The sequence below is a fragment of the Palaemon carinicauda genome, chromosome 2 (assembly GCF_036898095.1).
Source record: "Palaemon carinicauda isolate YSFRI2023 chromosome 2, ASM3689809v2, whole genome shotgun sequence".
Taxonomy (NCBI): domain Eukaryota; kingdom Metazoa; phylum Arthropoda; class Malacostraca; order Decapoda; family Palaemonidae; genus Palaemon; species Palaemon carinicauda.
The window spans coordinates 149,598,153-149,626,035 of NC_090726.1; the positions used below are offsets into that span (position 1 = coordinate 149,598,153).

Sequence of the window (27,883 nt, forward strand, 5' to 3'; positions counted from 1 at the left end):
ACTTTGAACATGAGAATCTAGGACTTCGTGATGACACTAGTCGAATCGTATGTCGAGGTCAAGGACGCCTTCGTTCTGATCTCTTGGATCTAGAAAGGAGGTTTGTTCGAGGGCAAGAAACATCTTGGCAAACATGCTCAGCAGGAAGAGACTTGTTTTTCCCTCAAAATGGTCTCTCAACCCGCAAGTATGTCAGTCTCTGGATGTTGTGGGGCAGACCTGTAACAGACCATTTTGCCTCCAACTGGAAGAAGAGGATCCCCTACTGCTGCTCCCTAGTCCCGGACTAGGAGGCTGTAGCAGTGGACTCCTCCTTGATGGATTGGACGGGGGTGGACATGTTTGCGTTGCCCCCGTTCGAGATCATCAATCTGGTCTTCAGGAAATTCGCTCTCCTCGATTCGGGGCGAATGATCCTAGCGGCTCCATTCTGGCCTGCAAGGGAATTGTTTTCGGAAGTGATGGGCATGTTGATGGACTTCCCAAGAAGACTTCGGCAAGTCCAGATCTTCTTCAACAGCCTCACTTCGAGAGGTATCATAAAACCCCCCTTGCTCTCAAACTGACTTCCTTCAGACTGACTAGAAGCTTGTCAGATCTCTAGGCTTTTCGGCACAAGCGACGAAAGCTATCGCCAGAGCAAGGAGGATCTCTTCACAAAGAGTCTACCAATCTAAGTGGGAGACCTTTAGAGCTTGGTGCAGGCAGCACAAGTTTTCCTCAACCACTACCTCTCTGAGCCAGATTGCAGACTTCTTCTTGTACCTCAGACAGGATGCTTAAGCTGGCTGTATCTACCATCAATGGATACAGCAGTATGCTCTCGGCCGTCTTTAGGCATAGAGGCCTAGAGTTGTCCCAAAATTAAGATTTGCAGGACCTCATTGGGTCTTTTCAGACGACGTAATAGGTACTCTTAGACCTGGATGTGGTGTTTAAGTTTCTGTGCTCCAAGAAATTTGAACCTATCTCGCTAGCCTCTCATCGAGTTGTAACGAAGAAAACCCTCTTCCTTATGACTCTAGCGAATGCCAAAAGGTCAGCGAAGTCCAGGCGATTGAGAAGAGGGTGAGCTTCAATTAGGATAGGGCAGTTTGTGCCGTAAGGTTCATCTTTCTCGTAAAGAGCGAGAACCCTTCGTAACCCTGTCCTACGACGTTTGATGTCATTAACCTTACGAACCTGGTGGGTCAAGAGAAGGAAAGACTCCTCTGCCCAGTTAGGTCCCTCAAAGCTTTTTTGGCTCACACTATGAACGTGAGCTGTGCATCCAACTTGTTATGGTGTTCAGTGAAAGATCCACCAAAAACCCCTGTCTAAGAATGCTTTGTCCTTTTTCCTGAGGGAGAAAATTAGGGAAGCCCACCTCTTGTGTGAGGAGGAACACTTCGCCCTGTTGAAATTACGGGCTCACGAAGTGAGGGCCATTGCTACCTCTCTGGCATATCAGGAATATTTGTTAGTTAGGCTATTCATGGATGCAATTTTCTGGAGGAGCAACTCTGTCTTCGCTTCTCATTAACTTAGAGAGGTGAGAGTAGACTTTGGCAAGTGCTATACCTTGGGCCCATACATAGCTGCGGTTTCTGTATTAGGCAAAGGAGTTAATAATCCCACTCAACCTTAGTTTATATGCATGTATGAGGGTTTGTGTTTTTATGGTACTGTAGTCTGAGGACTTCGTCTTGTGGTACGGTTCCCTCAGTCTAGATAGATAGTTTATGTCTATGTTGCAGGGTTAGGTGGTTAGTTTTAGTAAGGTTGCAGTTTTTATTATATGGGACGAAGGTAGTTTCTGAAGTCTAGTGAAGTTGTTGGTCTTATCCCTTTGACAGACTCGATTGAGTTTTTTCCAGCATTGCAGGCTTACTCCTGGATAAACTCTCCTAAGGGAAAGCCACTCTAGAGGCTGTACCTTTGAAATCAGCTACCTTAGCAGGCAAGGAATCAAGGTGTTTTTATCTCCTACAACACTCTTGTTGTTTCCCCAACGATGTTTACTGTCTGTTTCCCTCCTCCAAATGTGTGATTCAGCTATATATATATAACTGCCAGGTAAGTACTATTCATAAAAATGGAGTTTTTATGATAAAACAAAGTTTTATGAATACTTACTTGGCAGTTATATATATATTCGAAGGCCCACCCACCTCCCCTCAGGAGACAGGTCGGGCATAGATAACTGAAGTATTGGACACGGGAATGGTTCCTTGTACCACCCTGTGACGGGTGTGACCACCTACCTCCCAACCACCACAAGGCGGTTGTCTCGTTTTGAAAAATTCTTCCGATTTAGAGATATCAGCTATATATATATAACTGCCAGGTAAGTATTCATAAAACTTTGTTTTATCATAAAAACTCCATTTTCTGTATAACTGACAGCCCCTCCTCCCCAATTAGTCCATTATTATGAGGTTCATATGTATATTGTACATTGTATAAATTATTGTTACATTGGTTTACAGTAACTTTTTGCATTGCTGTGCTTCTCGTGTCCTTATAGTTCTATTTAGAATTTTGATTCAATTTCCAATAATATATTGTATTTCATCTTGATAATTTTCATTATTGTATACAGTACTGTATTTTCACCTTTTATTCTTGATAATACTTTTACTTTTATTACTTGGGAGATTTGTGGCATAACAAGACTGGGTATGTGTTTCCTAATTCAGTGCCTGATAAGCAGGCTTCAACTGAGCCTTAATTATCAAAAGTAACTATATTTACTTATTGTATTATTTTAGGCGGCGAAGAATGGAGGAAGTACAAAAACATGAAAAGTTACCTAAACACAAGAATTGTGTCGAATTCTATCGAGCTTGGGAGGAGAGGCAGCATCTTTATCTTTTAACAGAAGTTTGTTGTATGTCTCTAGCTGATGTAGCGAATGACCGTCACGATATACCAGAATCCTTAATTTGGGACTATTTGGTTGACTTATTACAGGTAATGAAAATTTCCAGTTTTTACTATCATATAAGTGGCTGTGTCAAGATATGAGAGGCTCTCCAGATTCCAATTATTTTTATTTAGATTAGTAAAATTATATTTGACCTTCTAATAAATATTGAAAGTACTAAGTAATTCGCCTAATAAAGTACAGCATTAAGGTAAGCTTTCTTCTTGATCAAAGTTGATCACCCCCATGTTGTCCATAGAGGTTATGATAGTGTAAATTATTGAAAGGACCTCTTACATAAAGTATGTGTTAATAATATTTGGTTATATAAAATGCATGATGGTAAATATAAACTTGCATTTGTTCAGATACTAAATATAAACCCTTTCACACTTTATTAGGGATATACCTTTGGTGAAGCTAGAATAGACTTTTAGCGCGTAACTATCCCACTGCTAGTTTGAAGGGGCTCTCTCGCCAATTTTTACTTTTGGCTTGGTGGGGAGTGGAGGTTTTTCTCTCTCCACCGCCCAACTTTTTTTTGACTGGCCTTTGACTAATTTGTTCTTTTAGCTTTTGTTTAATTTTAACAGGTGTGAGTGTTGTTGTTTTGGAGACGGCCTAGGCTTGGTCTTTTTCTCGAGGGTGGAGAACCTTTTCTTACAATCTCTTCCCCCCCTTGATGCCAGTCAACCCTTGGGCTTGAGGCCTACCCCGCTTCCCAAAGTGCAGCGGCTTGGCCCTCCTCCACAGGGTAGTCATTCTCCGTGTGGATAATCCTACGTATTCAAGTAGATGTTGCCTGCCCCCTGGGAGTTCGATAGAGGGAAGGCCGTCCCAGAGTTCGACTTTGGTCTTGCTCCTCTGTGATGACGACGCCGCACTCCCTCGTTCTGCGAATGTCGCTGGCGGAGGGAATGCAAAGTCTGATGCGTGTTCCTGCGCCTCTTGGGGGACACCTTCCCCGTTCGCGGGTTAGGTTTTTCTCCCAAGTGGTTTTTTTCAGTGCTAACGACGTTGCACTCCATCGTTTGACTAGTGCAGCCGGCGTAAGGAGTGCAAACTCAGAAGCATGGTCTGTGCCTCTCAGGGGATATCTTTTCCGTTTGTGGGATAGGTTTTCTCTCTATGGATTTTCTTCAGAACTGACGACAATGCATTCCCTCCTGCGATGGCAGCCGGTGAGGGAGTGCAAAGACCAAATCGTGTTCCTGTTCCTGTGGAAGCTGCTGGTGCTACCCTACCCATTGCCTTGCGCTTGCGACAGTTCCTGATCATCATGCTGGTGACGGCGCTCTCCCTCATCCTGAGCTTGCTCAGCCGGCGGAAGAGGGGCTAAGTCCGAAGCATGATCTGGCTACTCGTGGTGGACACCTTTCCCGTACGCTGGTTCAGTCCTCCCTGGAGCAGTGTTCCTCTAAGCCCTCGGAGTGTGGCCTGATGGAGCATGAAAATGATGTTACTCCCCCCCTGCGAGCTTGACGCTTCCAGCTTCCTTCAGCCTGTTCTCCTAGTTGTCGTAGTGCTTGATTCCTCACTTGCCACTTATAATCTGCTGTTGTTCCAACACGGAGACTTACCTCGAACTACTTTCTTAGGAGATACCTAGAATCTCCTCTCATCCGACCAGAGTTTTGTGTAGTTTACCCTACTTCCGTTTTCTGTGAGGACTACCCCAGGCGGAAGGATACGTGCCCTGAGGCCAATCCCGGGTCAGACCGCGTGCTAGCTTGGGTCTCGACCCTCAGTAAGTTCTCTGGTCGCGTCGTGATATCATCTCATCGCTCTCCTCTCTCAGTGTGACTCTTTGTGTCCTGCGTGTCTCCCACGTGGTATCGCTGTGCTCTCCCTTGTGTTCTCGCGGTTTCGCTTGATATCCTTGTTCATTCCCATGTGTTTCCATGTGTGATCCTTATCCTTTTATCCTTTCCATTGCGTTCCTGTGTCTTGCGGTGTTGTGTTAGTGCGTGATGGAGCATCCCCGCCGTTGTCCTGGGTCTAGGACCGGGAAGTCGTGTGGTGCGTTCTTATCCAAACCGGAGGTTGATCCGCATTCCCTTTGCTCGTCTTGCAGAGGTAGTGTGTGTTCTCCAACGGACATGTGCCCGGAGTGCATGTCGTGGAATGAGGTGCAGTGGGTACGTTTTGGTACTAAGAAAAAGAAGTCTGCCAAGAGGTCGCCCAGGAAGATTAGCACCTCTTCGCCTTTGACGTCCCCAGGAGGAAAATCTGATGGGGTTTCCCTTCCATCTTCCCCTACCCAGAGTAGGGGACGAGGTAAGTCCACTGCGGGGAAGAAACCATCGGTTCTTTCCCAGGAGTCTTCTCTTCGGGATAGTGGGGTTGCTGCTTCTTTACAGGCAAGTGGGGGGCATGAAGGTGAAGTTGGTGGGGGTCCTCGAGACGATGCCCTTATGCTTGCGGGGCACGTCTCGTCGGATGACCCCATGTGGAGTAAGAATGTCCCTATATTTCAGGTACCTCCGCAGCTGAAGGCGCCCCAGAGAAGGAAGACTCTTCGTTGGCGGATCCCCTCGCATGGATGCCCCCGAAGACGCCCGGTAGATCCCCGTTGAAGATGGAGGAGGGCCTTGGTTCCTGGTTCCCGAATGCCGAGCGGCCACGATCTCCCTCATCTCTTCTTTCGTCAGTTCTGGATGTGTTTCTACAACCTTCGACCTCCGGAACACAGCAAGTCGTCAAGCCGCCCACTCTCCATTCCCCTGCCCCGCGGAAGTTTTACGGGGATTCGTCGGAATCTTCAGTGGGGGGCTCATCAGTCTCGTCGGGAGGAGAAGCGCAGAGGAGACATCGGCGGAAACGGGACAGATCCAGGAGAAGGCGCTCCCATTCGAGGTCGCGGTCCCGGTCGCGGCATGGAAGAAGGCGGTCCAGGTCCCAGAGGGGGAAATTCAGGAGGAGCAGATCTCCAAGGGAAGAATGGGTCCTCGTCCCCCGCAGTAAGCTCGCGGACTTCACTTCGATCCCGAGCACTGCGGGTTGGCTCCCCAGAGATAAGTCTCCAGGAAGGTCCTCCTCCAGACACAGGCTTGACCCTTGGAGGGACGCGTCCCCGAGACCCCCTTCCGACAGGCGTAAGACCGCAAAAGCGCCGACTCAATCCACCTAGCGGAGGGAGTCGCCTTTTCGGACGGGCAGCCAAGTCGAGTCATCGAAGGCGGCTCTGACTCTAGACAAGCAGGGACGGCTTCCTCTGTCGGGCAAGCCTACGGAAGCCGCACCTTCCATGATGAAGGACAGACGGAGGACGGAAGCGCTCGCCTCCGCGGCAGTGCCTGTCCTACATCCACAACTTTATGCGGAGGCGCCCGTCGAGGCAGTGGCTCAACGCCAGACGGAGGACGCCGACGACGACACGGAGGCCGCGCCAGTGGAGGACTCGGTCTATAGGAGAGTGTTAGGCTTCATAAGGAAGCATCACAGGATAGAGGAACCTGTTCCCTCCGACGAAGATGCCTGGCGTTCTAGCCTCAATAGGCTAATAGAGGCCCCCTTCCAACAAAAACCCTCCTTAGCTCTGCCTGTGGCCAGAGACGTGAGACTTGATCGTACTCACATCAACAAGATTGTGGCGGGCAATACGGAAGCCCCCAAATCGCAGAGTACCTCGAAGTTACTCCAGGGACTGAGGTCCCAGAGTAAATTCTATTTACCAGAAGGACAACGGCCAGGAGCCTGTAAGATGGAGGCCTCCCTTGAAGGACAGAGCCTCGTCAGCCCCGATCTGTTTCTCCCAGTCAGAGGCGACGATGATGGAGGAGATGGCCAAGGACCTGGTCAACGTCGCCTCCTGGTTAGACTGGTGGGCCTCGACTCTAGTGGGCGTCCAGGCCTCCTACGACCTATCAGTCCCAGCTAACCAAGCGCTCCTGAAGGAACTGATTATTTCGGGAGGTAGGGCGTTAAAATTTTTAACGTTACAGTCCCTAGCTCAGTCGGCCAACTGGGTACTTAGAAGAAGGGACACGGTATTGAGCAAGTTGTCCAAGGGGATCCCGGACAGGGAGGCGAGGGCTTTGAGGAGCCTACCCGTGTGGGGTGACGTGCTTTTCCCCTTGAAGGAGGCGGAGGCGATTATGGAGAAGGTGATGAAGAGGAAGGAAGTGAGCGTCCCCAGACCTCAAGCCATGAGGAGGCCCGCTCACAGGAGACCTGCGTCCGATGGCCCCACTACTCCTCGAGCCTCTCCTAGCCAGACAAGGAGAGACGTTCCTTCTACGTCTTGGTCGCAGCCGTCGCAGCCCCCCCGTAGAGGAGCACCGTCAGCGCCAGCCACTTTTAGGACGTCATACTCAGCCTCCAGTAGAGGGCGTTCAGGTAGATCCTCCAGGAGAAGGTAGGGTGAGAGGCCCCCTACTCCTGCCCAAGCCTCAGGTAGGGGGATGCTTCAGACCTTTTTGGCAAGCATGGAAAGACCACGGAGCGGAACCGTGGACAGTGATGGTGTTGAAGGAGGGGTACAGACTACCGTTCCTGGCAGAACCCTCCACCTCTGATTCCGGCCAACCAAGCGGAAGGAGCAATGGAAACGGTACAGCAACTGGGTCCGGGGTTCTACAGTAGACTTTCTGGTGGAGAAAGCGATGGGAGGTTGGAGACCAGTCATAGATCTGTCGCCCCTCAACAAGTTTGTGTGCAAGACCGACTTCAAAATAGACACCCCGAGGTCGGTCCTAGAGTCCTTGAGGGAAGGGGACTTCATGATGTCCTTAGACCTCAAGGACGCTTATTTTCAGATCCCAATTCACCCCTCCAGCAGGAAGTATCTTCGGGTGAGATGGGGTGCCCAGATCTTGCAGTTCAAGACCCTCTGCTTCGGTCTGTCAATAGCTCCTCAGGTCTTCACGAGGGTCTTTGCGACAGTCTCAGTTTGGGCTCACGAACGAGGTATTCGCCTGATTCGTTACCTGGACGACTGGTTGCTCCTTTCATCCTCAGAGGAAGTTTTGAAGGAACAAGGCATGGAGCTACTACAGTTCTGCAAAGTTCTGGGCATCACCGTCAATCTGGAGAAGTCTCGCCTGTCTCCCTCCACCAGGATGACTTACTTGGGGATGGTTCTGGACTCCCTACTAGTGAGAGCCTTTCGTCGGAGGAGAGGTTGAACAACCTGGACCAGGTCCTCCGTCCTTTCTTATCAGGACATCCCAGGAAAGCGAAGGACTGGCAGAGGTTAATAGGTCACCTAGTATCTTTGGAGAAACTGGTTCGCCAAGGGAGACTCAAACTCGGGAGTATCCAGTGGAACCTGAAGGGACTCTGGAACCAAGTAGACTCCCCCCACAAGGTAGTTCCCGTTCTTCCAGAGACTAGAGAATCCCTGGAGTGGTGGCAAGATTGGACGAACACCCTCAAGGGGAGGCTCTTCGCAGACGAGCCTCCCGAGATGCTCCTCTTCACAGACGCCTCCAAGGAAGGATGGGGCGCACACCTTCTCGGGAAGTCAGCAAGAGGTGTTTGGACGGAGGAAGAAAAAGTTCAACACATCAACATCCTAGAGATGAAAGCTGTTCGGAAAGCATGCCTACAGTTCGTCAGTCTTCTACGGGGAAACACAGTGGCGTTGATGTGCGACAACGCCACAGTAGTAGCATACTTAAAGAAACGGGGAGGACTGAAATCGAAGGAGTTGTGCGATCTTACGTTGGAGATCCTGGATTGGGCCGAGTCAGAACAAATCGGGATCACAGCGAGGTTCATTCCAGGAAAACGAAATGTCCTGGCCGGCGGACTCTGCAGGATGGGTCAAGTGGTGGGAACCGAGTGGTCTCTGCACCCAGAAGTAGCCAGGCTTATCATCCAGAAGTGGGGTTCGCCAGTAATGGATCTTTTCGCGACAAGGTTGAACGCACAACTCCCCGTATTCTGTTCTCCTGTCCCAGACCCAAAGGCGTCATGGGAGGACGCCTTTCAACACAGGTGGGACAATCTCGACATGTACGCTTTTCCTCCCTTCGCGTTGATCAGGCAAGTGCTCAACAGGGTAAGGACAGCTCACAACCTAAGGATGACTTTGGTAGCGCCCTGGTGGCCGGAGAGGGAGTGGTTCGTGGATCTAAAAGAGCTAGCGTGCCTTCCCCCGTGGTCGCTGCCAGACAGACCAGACCTTCTCAGTCAGCCCCACTTCCAAAGGTTCCACGACAATCCTCGATCTCTCCGCCTTCACGCGTGGAGGTTATCGAGCGTCTCCTAAGGAAGGAGGGGTATTAGGCAGGGACAGGGGAAAGAATGTCGCGTTATCTGAGGCGTTCTCCGGCAGCGGTCTACCAGGCAAAATGGACCACATTTACGAAATGGTGTTCCTCCAGAAACATCAAGCCACTAAGGGCTTCTATCCCGGACATTGCAGACTTCCTCGTACACCTCAGAGACGTGGTCGGCATGTCAATACCGGCCATCAAGGGAGTCCGTGCAGCCTTAGGCCAAGTTTTCCTCCATAAGGGCATTGATCGGGGTTCCTCAAGACATATATCTATGCTAATCAGAAGCTTCGAACAAGCATGTCCCCCTCAAGCCTCCAGGGTACCGCAGTGGGACGTGGCAAGAGTTCTGAAGATGTTAAGTGAACCCCCGTTCGAACCCTTGAAGGACATAGTGGATAGGGATCTCACCCTCAAGATTGTCTTTTTGTTAGCTTTGGCGTCAGCAAAGAGGGTGGGGGAAATCCACAGTTTGTCCTATGAAGTCTCACACGCGAAGGGTTGGCGTGAGGTCTCCTTCAAGTTCGTCCCATCGTTTGTGGCTAAGACCCAGAATCCAGCTGTCTGGTATCATAAGTTCGAGGGCTTCACAATTCCAGCAATTCCTCGGTCAGGTAATCCGGAGGATTTGAAGTTATGTCCCGTCAGAGCCGTAAGGAAATACTGTACCTGGAAAGGACGGCTAGACTCCGCCCTGGTATCAAGAACCTCTTCGTCTCCACGGGCACAGTGAAGAAGCAAGTTTCAAAGAATACCATCTCCTTTTGGCTAAGGCAGGTGATTATCAGGGCCTATAGCAGTGCGGGTCTTCCCCTGCCAGGTACCCCCAGGCCCCATGACATTAGGGTTCTTAAGTACCTCCCTAGCCTTCGAGAAGAACATGGCAGTGGCTCAGATCCTTAGAGCAGGCACCTGGTCGAACCAGTCGACCTTCACAACTCAATACCTCAAGGAATGTTCGAGGAAGTCTTTAGACGGGTTCTCGATAGGAACTGTCATCTCCGCGCTCCAGGCGATTTAACAGTGTAGCCTCAGGTACAATCGTGGGTAGCAAGACCAAGAGACACAGGTTCGTTTACCTATCCCCCTTGTCCTTCCTTTCCCTTTTTCCTTCCCCCCGGAGATAACTCGGGTAGAGCCTGCACAAGACATCAGTTCACAACATCGTCATAGGACACCGCATCGAGGAATGTTTTAAGGGTGAGTTACTTAGACACTAACATGAGCTCTTTGTGTAGTTTTCCCTACGGTTTCGTTTTCTGACCAACTTTGAACCTAGTCTCCTATCTAGGTTCCCTGCCGTCCTGCTTAGTTGGGTCTAGAGGTCAGGAAGACACTCCCACCTCCTAAAGTGTAAGTCTCCTAAGAAAGTAGTTAGAGGTAAGTCTCCGTGTTGGAACAAATCACAAATTCTAATTAATTTTTATTTTTCCTAACATACTTACCGAGAACTACTTTCGTCTAATGGCCCTCCCTTCCTTCCCCGAGTGCCTTACTGACCCTTAGGTAATTAAGCATCCAAGAACTTACTGAGGGTCGAGACCCAAGCTAGCATGCGGCCTGACCCGGGATTGGCCTCGGAGCACGTATCCTTCTACCTGGGGTACAGTAGTCCTCACAGAAAACGGAAGTAGGGTAAACTACACAAAACTCTGGTCGGATGAGAGGAGATTCCAGGTATCTCCTAAGGAAGTAGTTCTCGGTAAGTATGTTAGGAAAAATACAAATTACTTAGAATTTGTGATTTTTCGTACAAGTACAGTAGGAACAGATTCCCCGATGCAATTCATCTCTAGAACTTCTCCATATGAGCTTCGGCCTCTCGACACGATTCAAGAGGTCATGTAGATGTTTAAAGGGCTCGTGCAGGTGGATGCGTAAACTTCATCGGCACACCGGCTCTCGTTAGCGTTCATGAATGTTCATAGAACCATTACTACTACTACAAGTGGGCTGATGTGCCCTGTGCGTCAACGACTAGTCGCCTCCTCTGCTCCCTGTCTTTAACCTGGGTCACTTGTTTTGGTATATGGATACCTTACAAGTCGATATCTGCTTTGGATAACAAGATCTATGATAGTCGCGCATGTGCTCTCTCCCATACACCGCCAGATCTCTCCAGGAAGGTAGAACATAGTTTTACTCAGTGGTTGCCGCAATAGATTTCTTCCGATCACTCGCTCTTGCCGCCCTCCCCTGTGATTAGAAATGAGACTCAATAAACATAATCCTTTGGGATTATTTTCTCCAACTTCTCTCCACAAGTTAGAGAACTCATCAGATCACTTGCAAGGTTTTAGGTTCCGATTCTGTGATCTTCTCACCCCTTCACGCCTGCATAGGATAACAGTCACGTAAGACATAGCACCTCTGAGATATTCGTTTCCATCCCTAAATTTTTCAGGCGATTGAATTCAGCTCATGCTTACATTTGTGGACTATAGTAAACATAGATTCAAGGAATCCTCTCCTCTTTACCCCCTGTCACTGTTGGCCCAGCCCCCTTTGGGACTTGCGCAAAGCAACTTCAACCTGCTGTTCTTGGGATTATTCAGCCAACCCATAGCTTGACTTTGGTCTTGTTCGTCAGCACACGACGATGCCCTCCCTAAACCTGACTCTGGCGTTACATCATCATTGCATGACTACGTTTTTTTTTTCAATCGGTCTCTCTCTGCTTTTACAGTCAACTTTCTTGCAGAAAGGCTTTGGTAAGCGGGACTCCTGTTTTCGAGATCCCCTCCCAGAACAAGATCGTTCAACAAATCTCGTTCAGGATTGATACACAAGACTCGAGCAGTCGGCCCTGAGGACTTCATATACTGGAATTTGGAGGTTCACTACCAGATTCCAGTTCCTCCGTATTCATGGAAGGATTTAAGAATTATCCTTTACATCTGGTAATACCAGTTGTAGATGCAGGGTTTTCAACTTTATTTTACCTCCTCCATTTCATCACACTGTATTCAGGGGATCTGCATTTGTTTGTTGAGTCCCTTGGACGACTGACTATGTCTAAGTGACTCTGGGTCATCCCTTCTCCATCACCAAGTCAAGCTTCTCGAGATCTGCCGCAACATGACGATTGTGGAAAAATCTTGAGAAGTCATCCCTTTAGCTAAGGCAAAATCGGGTATTCTTAGGAGTACTTATAGACCACAAACTATAAAGTCTCTCCTTCTTCAAGTAAAGTAGAAAGGCTGAAGAAGACGGTAGCTCCTTTCTATTAGGTCAACTGCCATCTCATTGATTATCCCATCTCCTGTCCTCTTGGGAGCGCTGGGTGACCAATGGGGGAGCGTCAGATCCCAACCTTCTCAGGGGGTTAGATCTTCCACTTTCTAAGAAGCATCAAGGAAAGGGGGCCACACATGTGGCATCACACAGCCTCCGGACTCGGGTCCGATTCCTAACATCATTGCCAAATGAACCTCCTGGAATAAGGGCAGTTTTCTGTCCCTCCAACGGTTCTTTCACTCAGCAGTTCCAACAGTTCCTTTCAGGACAGTCCATGATGTTGATGAACGACGACACTATGGGAGTGGCTAATATCCAAACAAACTGAGATGTTCCTCTTCACATAACCTATGCCAACTACTGTAGTTGGGGAAATGCTAGGTGGACAAGACTACTCAGCACCCTTGCACCTGCCCTACACAGACAAGGGAGATGTTCTGGCGGACAATCTGAGTATCGACTCGGATAATTGGCTTTAGGTGGTTTGTGGATCCTTGAGTACCCAGCAGAGTCCCAACTTTGTGGGTTTTGCCGGCAATAGACCTGATAGACAAGCTCCAAGGTACTACTCGTCAGTGCCATTTCCCCAAACACTCTTCTAGGGACCTTCCGACTAGGGCCATCATAGATGTCTATGAGTTTCCCCCCTCCCCTCTGGTTGATCTAGAAATATGATCACTCAAAAAAGTCATCCAGGCCCGATAACGACCTTCTTAGCTCCAAGGTGGCACTAGGTAAAATGGTTTAAGAACCATCTATAACTGTTTCTCAAAGGTGCCAAGGGACCCTTCTCCATGTCATGATTTTCAAAGACAAACCACACGGGAAGAGGAGAGAATATCTTTGTACAATCTATTGCAGTGAAATGTCTGGTTACCCCCGGGAATCACAACCAAAGTCTACTAGACAAAGCTGGCAGCCATCTGCGGCGCAGGTAGCGGAATGGTATCACCTCTTGAGACCTCTACTAAAGTGTTAATGGCATCTTTGACTTCGAGGAGGAGTCTCCTCTCTGTTCCGAGAGTCAAAGGCTACTGCTCAGCTTTGAGTCTAGCTTTTGATGGGAAAGGGTTTCCTCTTCTTTGGATTTGTATATCCTTATATTGAGTCCCCAATGTATCTGTCCTCAACCGAAGGTTAGACCGCCTACATGGAACGTGGTCAGCTTATTGCGATCTCGGAAGGAACACCTATGGTGCTGCTGTGTCAGACATCAGTTTTTCCCCTGACACATGGGACGACCTTCCTGCTCACCCTGACCTCGGCCAGAAGAATTTAAAGAACGACTCCCTCTCTTACGACATCGACAAATGTCATTCCTGTACTTCGTTCATGAGTGTCTCCAGACTCAAAATCCGGCAGAAATTAATCCCAGAGTCTAGCCCTTTCATATTGGGATCCTTCGTAGTGTAACCAATGATCCAGGTCAATGACTACTTAGTCCAGTGAGGAGCTTGAAGTGCTATCTCAAAAGAATTTGCAGGAGCTCGCCCAAGAGTGACAGCACTATTCGTCAGGATGGGGAAGCTCTAGAGAAGGATCACCAAGATCACGGACTCGCAAGGTCATAGACTAGTCATTGAATCCTGAGCCTTATCCTTGGATGTGAAGACCTAGAGCTCCTGACGTTTAAGGCATAGATGCATCCCTAGCGTTCAAGAAAAATTACTTTGTGAGGCATGTCTTACAAGTGGGTGGGGGAAGCGTCAGATGACCTTCACCACCCTCTTCCTGCAAGACGTGATACACAGGAACAAGGAGACATTCTCCATTTGCCCTTTGGTGGCTACGCAAATGGTTTAAACAGTCTCCTTGATGGACAAGTAGTAGATGGTGGAGGGAAGAATTACTTGGGATAAAGTCTGGGATGAAGGACAATGACTGGCTCCTCCTTTCTTTCATATTCCCCTCTTTTGGGGAACACCACCTATGGTACTCTGCTAGCTGGCATCCTCTGTCTGCAGGTAAAACTTTTCCCTTGTGTATCCTGGTATAGAGATATATACTTGTTGCATCCCCATACCCCATGGCGATGTGGGATTGGGTATGGTTGGTTCAAAGATTCCTATGTTCCTGAGGTAGTAGGTTGGCCAGGGCACCAGCCACCCATTGAGATACTACCGTTAGAGAGTTAAGGGGTCTTTTGACTGGCCATACAGTACTACATTGGTTCCTTCTCTCTGGTTACGGTTCATTTTCCCTTTGCCTACACACTGAATAGTCTGGCCCAATCTTTACATATTCTCCTCTGTCTTCATACACCTGACAACACAGGTTACCAAACAATTCTTCCCACTCAGGGGGTTACTGCACTGTAATTGTTCAGTGGCCACTTTCCTCTTGGTAAGGATAGAAGAGACTCCTTAGCTATGGTAAGTAGCTCTTCTAGGAGAAGGACACTCCAAAATCAAATCATTGTTCACAAGTCTTGGGTAGTGCCACAACCTCTGTACCATGGTCTTCCACTGTCTTGGGTTAGAGTTCTCTTGCTCGAGAGTACACTCGAGCACATTCTCCCATTTTATTCTCTTCCTCTTGTTTTATTAAAGTTTTTATAGTTTATATAGGAGATATTTATTGTTGTTACTCTTCTTTAAATATTTTATTTTCCTTTTTTCCTTTCCTCACTGAGCTATTTTCCCTAATAATGATGATAATAATAATAATAATAATAATAATTCGTACCCTGACTAGTCATACTGCTAGTATCACACAGTCACACAGATTGCTCAGGCCGTTAAAGTACAGTATGCTATTACTCATAGAGTTTAGCAAGGTTTCAGGGTTTCTCCCCTATGTGTAGGGAGCAGGTAAGTGAAAAACCCCTAGTCAAAAACTAGCCTGTTGATTAGGACTTCCACCCATCCAAAGGGTGAGTCATCCCTAATAAAGAGTGAACAAATGGCAAACGACAAATTTGAAAGTAATTTTTATTTCTAGCGAAAGAAACCTTGACCTCTATACAAATTTGGCCTGCCATCACCTATCCCCCAGTACTAACCCGCTACACCTTGCTAAAAGTCTTATGGCTATTCTTTCAACTTTGCCAAAATTACTATCTATCCTTATGGGGACCGTCCGCCATGTCCGTCATTTTTTTTTCTAGTGATCCAAAATACTCCATTTCTATATGTTTTAGACATATATAATACCTTCATCATATAAAGATTTCAAGTCATTTGATCAAAAACTCCTTGATTTATTAGCAAAATTGTATTGAAACTTTTACCATAAAAACTACTTTATAAACCGAACAATTCTGTGAGACGGAATTTTGGTTTTCCATTTTTTTTTTTTTTTTTTTTATGAATTAATTTTTTTCCCCCTCGTCTAGACGCAAAATAATCGTGAAAAAGAAAGTAAAATAAATTCAAAATCCTGTATCACAAAATTGTGGGATTTTTATTCCTATTTTCAATATCTTTCTAAAATCGAACAATAGATGAGAAAAATGTACATATGTGTGAATAAGTATGCTTTTGAGTTATGAGCTCCCAAAGATTTGCAACAAATTTTGCTTCTTTTCTTAAAACAATCAAGATAACATTATTATGATAACCTTACTTTGTACTTTTATTGTTTATTCCTATTTAAACGCACCCTGAACAAGGTATTTAAACCCTAAGTTTACTATTACATTTGGCGTAAGGGTGTCATGAGTTGCCAGCGGCCTCTCATTGGCGTATGGGTGTCATGAGTTGCCAGCGGCCTCTCATTGGCGTAAGGGTGTCATGAGTTGCCAGCGGCCTCTCATTGGCGTAAGGGTGTCATGAGTTGCCAGCGGCCTCTCATTGGCGTAAGGGTGTCATGAGTTGCCAGCGGCCTCTCATTGGCGTAAGGGTGTCATGAGTTGCCAGCGGCCTCTCATTGGCGTAAGGGTGTCATGAGTTGCCAGCGGCCTCTCATTGGCGTAAGGGTGTCATGAGTTGCCAGCGGCCTCTCATTGGCGTAAGGGTGTCACGAGTTGCCAGCGGCCTCTCATTGGCGTAAGGGTGTCACGAGTTGCCAGCGGCCTCTCATTGGCGTAAGGGTGTCACGAGTTGCCAGCGGCCTCTCATTGGCGTAAGGGTGTCACGAGTTGCCAGCGGCCTCTCATTGGCGTAAGGGTGTCACGAGTTGCCAGCGGCCTCTCATTGTTGCCAGTATTTTAGTTAGCATGTTTCAGCTTTGTACTCTTATTCATGTTTCCCTCCCTTCTTGGTTCTTTTTTCTTGTTCTCTGCTTACTTTTTGTTCTTTCTATGACCTTAGGTAACATTGGTCTTGCTATAAAGTTCCTGAGGACGTTATGAAAACACAATGTACATACAAACTGCAAGTAAACAAACACAGGCAATATAACTTCTCTACGTCTTTGGAAATCTCTGGTTGCTGTTTTCGTAGGACGATTTCGTTCACCTACCCTCTACCAAGAGAGAGAGAGAGTGTTTGTGTGTGTGTGTGTGTCATGCAGATGATACAGTAAGGTTGACGTCATCATTTAAAGACCGCTATATCTTCATTATTTAGAAAAATAATTAACTATTTGTTTTTTCTATGACCTTAGGTAACATTGGCCTTGCTATAAAGTTCCCGAGGACGTTGTGAAAACACAATGCACATACGAACTGCAAGTAGACCTTCTATACATTTTTGGAATCTCTGGTTGCTGTTCTTGTAGGAGTAGATTACGTTTACCTACCCTCTACCAATGCCTTCCATTTCTGCCAGACATACGAGATTTCGAAACAAGTGAAAAATCGCTATATATATTAGAAGATAAACACAGACGATTCTGTCAAACTCAGTCATGCAGACGACGCAGTAAGGATGACGTCATCATTTAAAGACCACTATATTTTCATTATTTGTAAAAATAATAGGCTGAAACTTCTGGAGAGCATGTACGATTAGTTTATGCATACATAGAAGCAATAAAACTATTTTTGATTTCTGAAAGTGGGTACAGTATATCAAAACACCACGGCAGACGGTCCTAATAAAGAGCTCAAGGCTCTCTCTCCTCTCTCTCTCTCTCTCTCTCTCTCTCTCTCTCTCTCTCTCTCTCTCTCTCTCTCAGGAATTTTGATAATCTATAACTTATTTGTTATAAAAAAAATTGCAATGTTTAGGGAAAACATCCCGCTAAGGTTACAATTGCATGATCATAAGAAATGCATCAAACTCTACTATGAATTATTTCTTTTTTATCAGTATTGACCTGTGAGGTCAAACTAAATTCAATTTCCCTTTGATTCTAGTTAAATCATTAAATTCTTAACCAACTATTTTTTTTTCCTCCTGACCATTGGTTTTAACTGATGTTTTTATAAACAATTTTAAAAGGATTGAAAATAGAGCTAAATCTGCCATACTTCATTTATTTATGTTATATCTTTAGAATTTTTTTTATAATAAAGTGCACATGTTTTATGTTAACATAAAAGAAAGTTAAAGTAAAACTTTATACAGCAACCAAATTGATAGTGTGGGAAATAAGCTTAAAAATAGAATAAATTTGAGTCAGCATGCTCAGTCAAGTATGAAAAGGTTCAATAAAGTGTAAATGTAAAAGAAATATACTTAAAAGTTTTATGCATTTTGATGCAACCTCATTTTCTTAAAAAAAAAGAAAAAAAAAACTGATGCATATGGGAAATTTTAAACATAACAGATTGGTTTTTGTGAAAGCTGATGTTTTATGCATTAATGATAATTTTCTTTTCCAGGGTGTACATCACTTGCACAAACATCAATTGGTTCACATGGATATCAAGCCTGAAAATATTTTCTTTGGATATGATGGTCTCTGTAAATTAGGAGACTTTGGACTAGTCATTGATATGTCACAGGTAATGTGAGGGACTTTTTTATTGGTATTTAGAATTGTTCTTATGCTCAGACAAATCTTTCGTCACTTGAAATAAGGGATGTTTGTTCCGTAGCCGAAATACAAACCACGCTATTTACATGGGGTATTACTTTCGGCGTAGCTGAAATGGCGAGCCATTAGATTTTTAACGAGGGTTAACTACCCCCGCGCTAGTTAGCGAGGGGGTAGGGGAGGGGTAGCTAGCTACCCTTCCCCCCCCACACACCGGTGAACTGATTCACTTCGCTTTTGGCTCGGGCGGTGGCCAGACGTGTCTGCTCCCGCCCTCGCTTGGCAGCCATTAATGTTTTGTCTTTACTTAATTACTTACTTTTCTTATACTTAATATATATGTAAACATTCTTTATGTTTATGTATATATTTGAGTATAGAAATTAGTAAGTTTCCTTTTCAGTGTTGTGCTGTGTGTGTAGTGTACGACTACGTCACCGCGTTGTCCCAGGCCACCGTGGTTGCACTTCGTGGGGAACGGTCTCTTGGTTCTTCGGTTGTTCCTTCAGCTTCCGATATTCGGCTGCCGTGGGGAATCGTCATCGCTGGACTTTCTCCATTCATCTGTTTTCTCCGCTGTTCCTCCTTCCCTGCGGGGAACTTGGACTCTCAGCGTAGGGAACGTGGGAGTTTAGATTGACTACGGTCTCTCTCTCTCTACGCAAGGTCGTTCACCCTTTTACTACTACTACGTACTATTACGGTAGCTTCTTTCCCGTTGCGGGTTGAGCTTTTCCGTTTATTTGTCTCAATTATTTTCAATGAATCTAATAATATTTGTTTACTTTTCAGCTTCTGTAAAGAACGCTTCCCTTCGGGGTTCAGTTGTTCTTACTTTGTGAACATTCTTAAATGAATTACATATTTATAATTCTGTTATAATTCTGTTTTTGTTACAGTTCTCCGCCCTCCCCCTTCTCCCGTGAATGTCAGCGGGGGAGGAGGGCGCATACCTGATTTGTAATTCTTATGTTCTATTCCCTCGGGGTTTCTCTGCGGAGTTCCTCCCGGGGGAATTTTTGTTAACTAATTATTTATTTTATTTTTTTCTAGTACGATCTGGTTTCTTCGTTTGCCTAATGTGCCAACGAAGTAGAGCTGCCCTGTTTGTGCCTTGGGAGTCTGCTGTTGCGGCCGCCTCTCTAGGACGTCGTCATGGGCGTGTTCCCTTCTCTTAGAAGTTCTCCCGTGACAACTGTCAGCTCTTTAGTTCATCTTAGATCGCTCAGGGGGTTCTCCTCCAGGGGTGGGTAACTTCCCTTCCGAGGAAGGTTTCCTTCCCAGGTATGAGTTTTTCCCCTGCAGGGGGGGGGGGGGAAATTCTCTTACCTTAATGATTCCTGGATGGTTTTTTCCTGATCCTCGGGCGGTTATGCTCTTGGTGCTGAGCGACCGCTCTTGTAACCATGCTCAAGGGGCTGAGAGGTTGCAAGACATGACCGTGGAATTTCCTGCGACTATGCTCTTGGGGCTGAGCGGTCGCACCTGCAGCTATGCTCAAGGGGCTGAGCAGCTGCAAGTTCTTGTGACCTTTCTCGTTCGCTAGGGAGCCCACTCATAAGGTCTTCTCTTCGGAGGATTTCTCCTTATAGGTCAGCTTGGTGATCCAACGGCCCCATGGGGCGCCATCATCAGTGTCTTCTAGTCTCTTCTACGAAGTGTTCACCTCTCGTTCGCGAGAGAGACCACTCATGGATACTCCTCTTCGGAGGACTGTTCCTGTTCAGACTAGCCAGCGGTTTGGGACCTCTCCAAGTCCTGCTGACCTGCCGTCTCCATTCCTGGCTACTGGCGCTGTGGGCGCCTACGCCCGTTTCCAACGGGCATCGGTCCCTTCGGGACAAAGGGATTTTATCACACTGTGAGTAAGCCCCTTAAGTGCCAGGTATCGCCCTGCGCTTCGTTTTCCTGCGCGCAAGCGCTCGCCTACTGTTCCTGCTATTCCTGAGATTTCCATCCAGGGAATCCTGTTCCAGTCCTGATCGTCCCAGTTCCGGATCGTCCTTCATCTTAGCGCGCTCATGCTCACCGATGATCTTCCTACGCCAATGATCTTTTGCGCGCTAGCGCCGACGATCTTCTTACGTGCTAGCGCCGACGATCTTCTTACGTGCTAGCGCTGACAATCTTCTTTGCGCTCTAGCCCTGACATTCTTCTTCGCGCGCCAGCGCTGACGATCTTCTTCGCGCGCAAGCGCCGACGATCTTCAAAGCGCCAACGATCTTCTTCACGAGCGAGCGCTGTTTACGCGCTATCGCTGACGATCTTCTTACGCGCGCAAGCGCCTACGATCTTCGTTCACGCGCTAGCGCCGACGATCTTCTTTTGCGCGCTAGCGCTGACGATCTTCTTACGCGTGCAAGCGCCGACGATCTTCTTACGCGCGCAAGCGCCGACGATCATCTTGACCGACTATCTTCTCTCACGAGCGAGCGCTGGTGATCTCTTACGCGCGCAAGCTCCGACGATCTTCGAGCGCCGTCGATCTTCTTATGCGCGCAAGCGCTGACGATCGTCAAGCTCCGACGATCTTCTTGGCGAACGATCTTCCTACGCACGTAAGCTCCGACGATCGTCCGCGCTCAGGCTCCTATGGTTCCCCGCGCCAACGATCTTCTTGCGCGCATAAGCGCCGACGATCTTCCTACGCGCGCAAGCGCCGATGATCTTCTTGCGCGCTCAAGCGCCGACGGTCTTTCAGCGCCGTCGATCTTTAGTGCTTTCGATCTTCTTTCACGCACAAGCACCGACGATCTTCAAGCACCAACAACCTCGTACGCGTGCGCGCTGACATTTTTTCATGGGCTCTTCAATCTGTTTCCTGCTCACCCAATTATGTCGTGCCCGCGCGAGAATGTTTTCAACAGTTTCTCGCGCGCGACTCCTGGATTTTTCCCATCGCGCGAGCGCCAGCGTCTCGCGCGCGAACCCTGGGGTTTTCCCATCGCGCGAGCACCAGCGTGCTCCCTGTACCAAGGTGAGACCTTCTCCCACCGCACCTGGGAGAAACCCCACCTCGAGCAGGGGAATCGTCCTGTGTTAGAGAGAGAAGAGCCCTCAGACTTCTTTGTTGGAGTTACGTATCCCTCCTAGGAGGGAATCGAAGGACTCTTAAGAGTTCCCCCAATTAGAACCTTGGGTACAGTGACTTTGCTGCCAGTTCACCAAGAAGAGAGCAGCATGATTCAGAGCACCACTCCGTGGAAGAGCCTTCCAGGGGAGTCTCTCTTGAGAGACACACTAGCCGGCAGGTGACATTCTCGACATCAGAGTTCCTGAGTCAGGAAAAGGTCGCGGTTTTGCCATACAGGCCACTTCGTGGCTGGATGTCTGGCTAGGGTCTCTGGGCATCCTGCTGCGACCCGAGGATCTGTCCAAGGAGAGCATCAGGAAAGGCCGGGAGACCTTCCTCCTCTCGGGCATACGTACCATCGAGTTTCTGGCCCACCAAGTTTCGAACTTGTGGGCAAACTCGATCTTGAAACAACGTGATGGGTGGCCGAGAAGTTCCACTCGAAGGTTCCTGCCTTGGATACCTGTAGGCTCAGACACTCTTCCATCTTGGGAAAGAGTCTGTTTGAGCCCAAGGGTACGGAACAGGCAGCTGAGAGGTGGAAGAAATTGAACCACGATTCTCTTCTCCAAAGGGCTCTTACATATAAGCCCTACAAACCTCCAGCACCTCAACAACCTTGCCAATCCAAGACGACGAAACCGGTAGCGGCAGCAAAGACGAACGTGTCCAACCAGTAGCCCTTTCCTGTCAGAGACAAGGTGGGCGTGAAGTCCTCCAGGGAAGTCAAGAATCCTAGAGGGAGGGGCCAAGGCCATGAGCACTAGGATTGGCAATCCCCCTGCATGTCCACCAGTGGGGGGATGCCGGCAAGTTGCGCATTCAGGTGGCAGCAACTCGAGTCCGATTCCTGAACGATCTCCGTGATCAGTCAGGAATATCGCGTCCCATTCTTTACGTCTTCCCCCCCTGACAGCGAATCCAGTGGCGTTGAGCTCCTATGCCATGGGATGGGTAAATGGGCTAGCCCTTCGGGCAGAATTCGAGACCATGCTCAAGAAGAATGCTCTCCAGGATGTCGTCGACGGCTTCCCAGGCTCCCTCAGTCGACCCTTTCTCGTAAAGTAGGCGTCTGGAGTCTGGAGACCCGTCATCGGCCTCGCATCCCTGAACAAGTTTGTCAAACAAACTCCGTTCAGCATGAAGACAGCAGACATGGTCAGACTTGCAGTGAGACCGCAAGACTTCATGTGTACACTGGATCGGAAGGACGCATACTTCCGGATCACTATCCATCCGTCTTCCAGGAAGTACTTTAGGTTCAGCCTAGACAACAAGATCCACCAGTTCAAGGGGCTGTGTGCAGTCTCTCCACAGCACCTCAGGTATTCACCAGAGTGTCCACCCTGATATCTTCGTGGACACACAGGATCGGCATCCTGTCTCCTCCGCTATCTGGACGACTGGCTGATCCTGGCAGACTCAGAGTCGACCCTTCTTTGACACCGAGACAAGCTTCTGGGATGTTGCCAAGATCTAGGGATCATGGTAAATCCCGAGAAGTCTTCTCTGCCTCTATTTCTACGTCTGGTATATCTAGGCATGATATTGGACACCAATCTCCACAAAGCCTTTCCATCAGACGACAGGATAGCAAGGCTGAGGAGGGTCACAGATCCTTTCCTCGGACGAGAAGAGCTTCCAGCCCAATCGTGGTTCCTCCCCTACGACACCTTTTCCCCCTTGACCCGTCTGGTTCCAAACGTCCGCCCCAGGATGAGATCCCCGTAATGGCGGCTCAAGTGCCGGTGAAATCAAGGCCTCGATTCCCCGGACTTTCTGGTCCCTATGGGTCCGGTGGAACGGACGGACCTTCAGTGGTGGGGGACGGAGCTAACCTTTAAAGGGGAGTGGATCTTCTCGTCCTCCCCCCCGGATTTTATGCTGTCTTCGGACGCTTCAAAATAAGGTTGGGGGCCCCATATTCTGAACCACAGGATCTCAGGCCTCTGGTCAGAATCAGGAAAGTGCCTCCACATAAATCTGCTAGAATGAAGGCCGTATATCTGGCACTTCAACATTTCCAACAGATCCTGGCGACTCACTCCGTAGTGGTCGTGAGCGACAACACCACAGTAGTGGCTTATCAATAAGCAGGGAGGTACCTTTTCACAACAGCTATCCCATCTTGCAGCAGAGATACTGAGATGGACCGAAGTCCACTCGGTTCCACTTTCGGCTCGCTTCATTCCGGACAAGAGGAATGTACTCGCTGACAGTCTGAGCAGAGCATTGCAGATAGCGAGTACCGAGTGATCTTGGGATCCGCTAGTAGCCAACAAAGTCCTGACTTTGTGGGGCTCCCCGACGGTGGACCTGTTCGCGACAGACTTGAACTTCAAGCTTCGGTTGCACTGTTCCCCAGTCCCGGACCCCAAGGCACTCTGGCAAGATACCTTCCAACAACGATGGGACAACATCGACGTTTACTTCTTTCCATCGTTCGGTCTGATGAGAAGGGTACTGTACTCAACAAGACCAGACTATCGGTCAACCTGTCAATGACCTTAGTAGCTCCGCTATGGCATCGTGCAGAGTGGTTCCTGGACCTTCTGCAGCTCCTGACGGAACTCCCGAGAGATCTTCCTCCACGACACAAGCTACTCAAACAACCACACTCCAACATCTTCCACAAAGCCATAGCATCGCTTCGGCTTCTTGCTTGGAGGCTATCCAGCATCTCACAGAGAGAGGCTTTTCGCAACAAGTTGCGGAAAGGATGTCTCGACACCTGCGAAAGTCATCTGCAGGGGTCTACCTGGCGAAGTGGAGAGTCTTCTGTGGTTGGTGTCATGGAAGGTGTATCTCTCGTCTCGATGCCACTATTCCAGCAATAGCGGAGTTTCTTGGATTTTGCGGGAAGAAATGCGCCTTTCGGCCTTGGCGGTGAAGGCTAACGCTCAGCCTTAAGCCTGGCCTTCAGGCTGAAAAGAATATACATATCTTTCCTCGCTGGAACTTTCTTTGCTCATACGAAGCTTCGAACTTACCTGCCCTCAGTCGGAAGTGAGACCTCCCCCATGGAACGTGGTTCCTGTTCTCAGGGCTCTTAAGGGACCTCCGTTCGAACCATTACGCCAGGGTTCTGATCAACACCTGACTTGGAAGACGGTGTTCCTGCTCGCTTTGGGTTCAGCCAAGCGTATCAGTGAACTTCATGGTTTCTCATACGTCGCCCATTCAAGGGGATGGGGAGAGGTAACGTTCAGGTTTGTCCCTGAGTTTGCAGCTAAGACTCAAAACCCTGGAGTTCCAGACCCGCGGTTCGACTCCTTCTGGGTTTCGAGTCTCCGTTCTGTAACAGATGACCCAGACCATCTCCTACTATGCCCAGTAAGGAGTCTGAGGCGTTACCTTAAAGAACAGCTGCAGTTCGTCCTTGCGTGCAAGCCCTGGTTGTGAGCACAGGAAGGACGAAGAGAAGGGTCACCAAGAATACCATCTCAGCTGGGATTCGAAGGGTCATCCATCATGCCCTGAATCCGGACCCTCCTCTGTCACGTCGCCCTAGAGCGCACGATGTCAAAGGCATCGCAACGTCCCTTGCATTCAAGAGAAACTTCTCTGTGACGCAGGTGCTACAAGCTGGGGTCTGGAAGCGTCAAACGACCTCCACAGTCCACTACTTGCAGGACGTGACCCACAGGAGCCTCGATACGTTTTCTATCGGCCCTGTGGTGGCTACACAACAGCTGGTCTAACCTCAGGCTCCTTAATGGACTGGTAGCAGAAGGTTGAGGACATTGTTACCCAGTTTTAGACTGCATGAATGAAAAAGTATGTCTGGCCCTTACTCTTTTCTTCATCATTCCTTCTCTTGTGGAAAGCAGCATCCTGGGTTCTCTGCATAGCTGACCTCAAACCACTGCAGGTAAACCATGCTTCCTTGTGTTCCTAGTATTAATATAATACTGTCGCGTCCCCCATACCCTGACGAGGTGTTATTGTTAATGTCCTAGCCTAGAATTCCATCTAAAGGACTTCAGGTCAACTTTCTAGGATGAGTCACACTTCATTCCTCCACACACAAGCTTACGTAGGCCGCACGTTCCTTGCAAAGCAAGGAACTTGCGAGGTGCAGGGACTCCTTTTCTCGAGTGCTGCTCACTCAGATTCTGAGTCCCCGGGTAAATCCAAAGCCAGTAAGGCTGGGACTTTCCACCCTACCTAAGGGTTAAGTCACCCCATGTAAATAGCGTGGTTTGTATTTCGGTTACGGAACAAATGACAAATTCGTAGATAATTTGTATTTTTCCTAACCATACAAACCTTAGCTATTTACACATATTTGCCCGCCAGCCCTGTCCCCCGTGAAGTCCTACCTCTAAGCGAAGTGAATCGGTTCACCGGTGTGTGGGGGGGAGGGGTAGCTAGCTACCCCTCCCCTACCCCCTCGCTAACTAGTGCGGGGGTAGTTAACCCTCGTTAAAAATCTAATGGCTCGCCATTTCAGCTACGCCGAAAGTAATACCCCATGTAAATAGCTAAGGTTTGTATGGTTAGGAAAAATACAAATTATCTACGAATTTGTCATTTTAAGCTGAGCTTGAAAGTCCATTGAATTCATCAACAAGGTAGTTAATGACAGGTGGTGAGCATGTGTGAGTAGCCCCGCTCCTACTCTTGCCAAAGTCTTAAGTTAAATCTTTGGCCGTAACAAGTACAGATGTACTGTTACCCTCCTAACCAAAGTTATTCATTCTTACTCTTATTGTTTCAGCTGTGATTGGTTGCTTTGTCTGTTATCATGGAGGCGAAGCAGGATATAAGTAAATGGGAGGGGGGAATGTGAACAATGTAACTGGTTTATGGCAGAACCAACGATTGATCCACTGCTGTAGGGGCATGATTGTTTACAGTCATCCATCATCCCTATCTCCTGAGTGTAGATTTTGGCCTGCTGCTCAGTGGCAAGTTTAAAGGGTTGCTTGAGGAGGAAAAGAAGGGCCAAGGACTCTTTGGCATAATCCTAGGCAGAATGTAAGCTGAAGTCGAAGAAGCTCTAAAGCTCTTTTCTCATGCCAATTGAGAGTGAAGCCCCATTGAATGTCATACATATATACCCTAACTTCATCCTTGAGGAGGGCGTACACTTCAGCAATCAGGAGAAATTTGATCTACCTGGATGAGTTTTTAAGGGTTTAGTGTGGTGTGGAGCTTCCCAGTGAATGATTTACTCTCACACTTGCTTAGAGCTCTCCATTTGCTGCGAAGTCACCACCGACGAGTTTAACCTAAGGTGTGCTCTTAAGGTTTTTCTGATAGGTCCTCTATGGAGTTTATTTAGCAGATGGTAGCTAAATCTACTTTGCCCTTTGTGTCGTCAGTGATCCCAATGGCATTGTGCATGATACCCAAGTGTCCCAAATGACCATCCTTGTGCCAGTAACCTCAGTTCCAGTTAAGTCAGAATTTGTGAGGGGGAAGAATGAAGCCTCCAATGCCTGCACTTGTTCTAGTGACTTCAGTATTAGTGAAACCTAAAAGGTGCCTGTGAGGTCCAAGAATGTGTCCCCTAGCATCCTTCCCGTGCCTGTGACCCCAGGACCCTTGGTTCCCGAAGTGATCCATGTGCTAGTGACCATAGTACCTCTGACTCCTCCACCCAAAATAGTATATACACCCATTGCCAGTTATAGTAACTACCACTTTACCAGTAACAGTCAACCCCAGTGTTGTGGTTTCTTCCATCATCATTGATGGTTGCTCAAAACTAGACTGCTTGTAGAGCCTGTGAGGAAGTCTGAAAAGGAAAAAAACAAGTACGCTTCTCCTCGTCTTCCTCCTCCTTCCAGTTCTTCTTCCACCTCATTTTCTTCTGATTGTGGAACTTTTTCTCTCTAGATTTCCAAGAAGGCCAATTGCAAGAAGTCTCGTGAGACTCGGTGATCTTACCTCTATAGGGAGAGGTTGATGGTCTCCTAATATCCAGCCCTGTGACCAAGGCAATTGGTATGGCTACCCTGCTAACCAGGCCAGCTAGAGGGATACAGTCCCATGGGGCCATGTACACTCTTTCCTCATGTCAGGTGTTGGAGGTGCTGGATTGCTCTCCCTTGGGCTTTTTACCTGGATGGGAGAACACTGCTCCCTTCTCTTCCATACCTTGGATAGGTGGGTTAGCATATTTAGAGCAGGTCCATGTATGCTTATGCTCCGCTGGCAACTTGGAAAATCTATGCATGCACAGCTGGTAACTTTTGGTTGATGTTTTACAGGCCACTGTTGGTCCCCAACCAGGATCAACAGAAGGAAGGGTATGGGCTACTATGTCTGTCTGCTTTGTTTGATTTCAGAGATCAGTCTCTCGCTAATGTCGGCAACAGCTGATCTCAACCTGGTCCGTCATCAGCCGCTAATTCTATTTCCAGTTCTGTCTTTGTCCATAAACACATATTCATGGGTGATGGGTGAGGGATGGATCTTTGGAGCAGCCTTCTGAGCTTTCGGGCCTTCGAAGGAAAACTAGATGACCCCCAAGGCACTTGACCTTGGCCTAGTACCAATGAAGTTGGAGTGCTCCTTTGTGGAGATTCCTGCACTCATTCGGGAATGCAACGAACTCGATGTGACGACCACAGTGT

General features: G+C 48.0%; 1 protein-coding gene across 1 annotated transcript in view; it reads left to right on the top strand.

Annotated features, from left to right (window-relative positions):
• The window catches only part of LOC137627784 (membrane-associated tyrosine- and threonine-specific cdc2-inhibitory kinase-like), a 104,458-nt gene that overhangs the window by 27,410 nt on the left and 49,165 nt on the right, over nt 1–27,883 (top strand). Inside the window, exons 4-5 of the mRNA XM_068359121.1 lie at nt 2,751–2,952; nt 18,071–18,193. Coding sequence (XP_068215222.1) covers nt 2,751–2,952; nt 18,071–18,193 — 325 coding nt within the window. The remainder of the gene's footprint in view (nt 1–2,750; nt 2,953–18,070; nt 18,194–27,883) is intronic.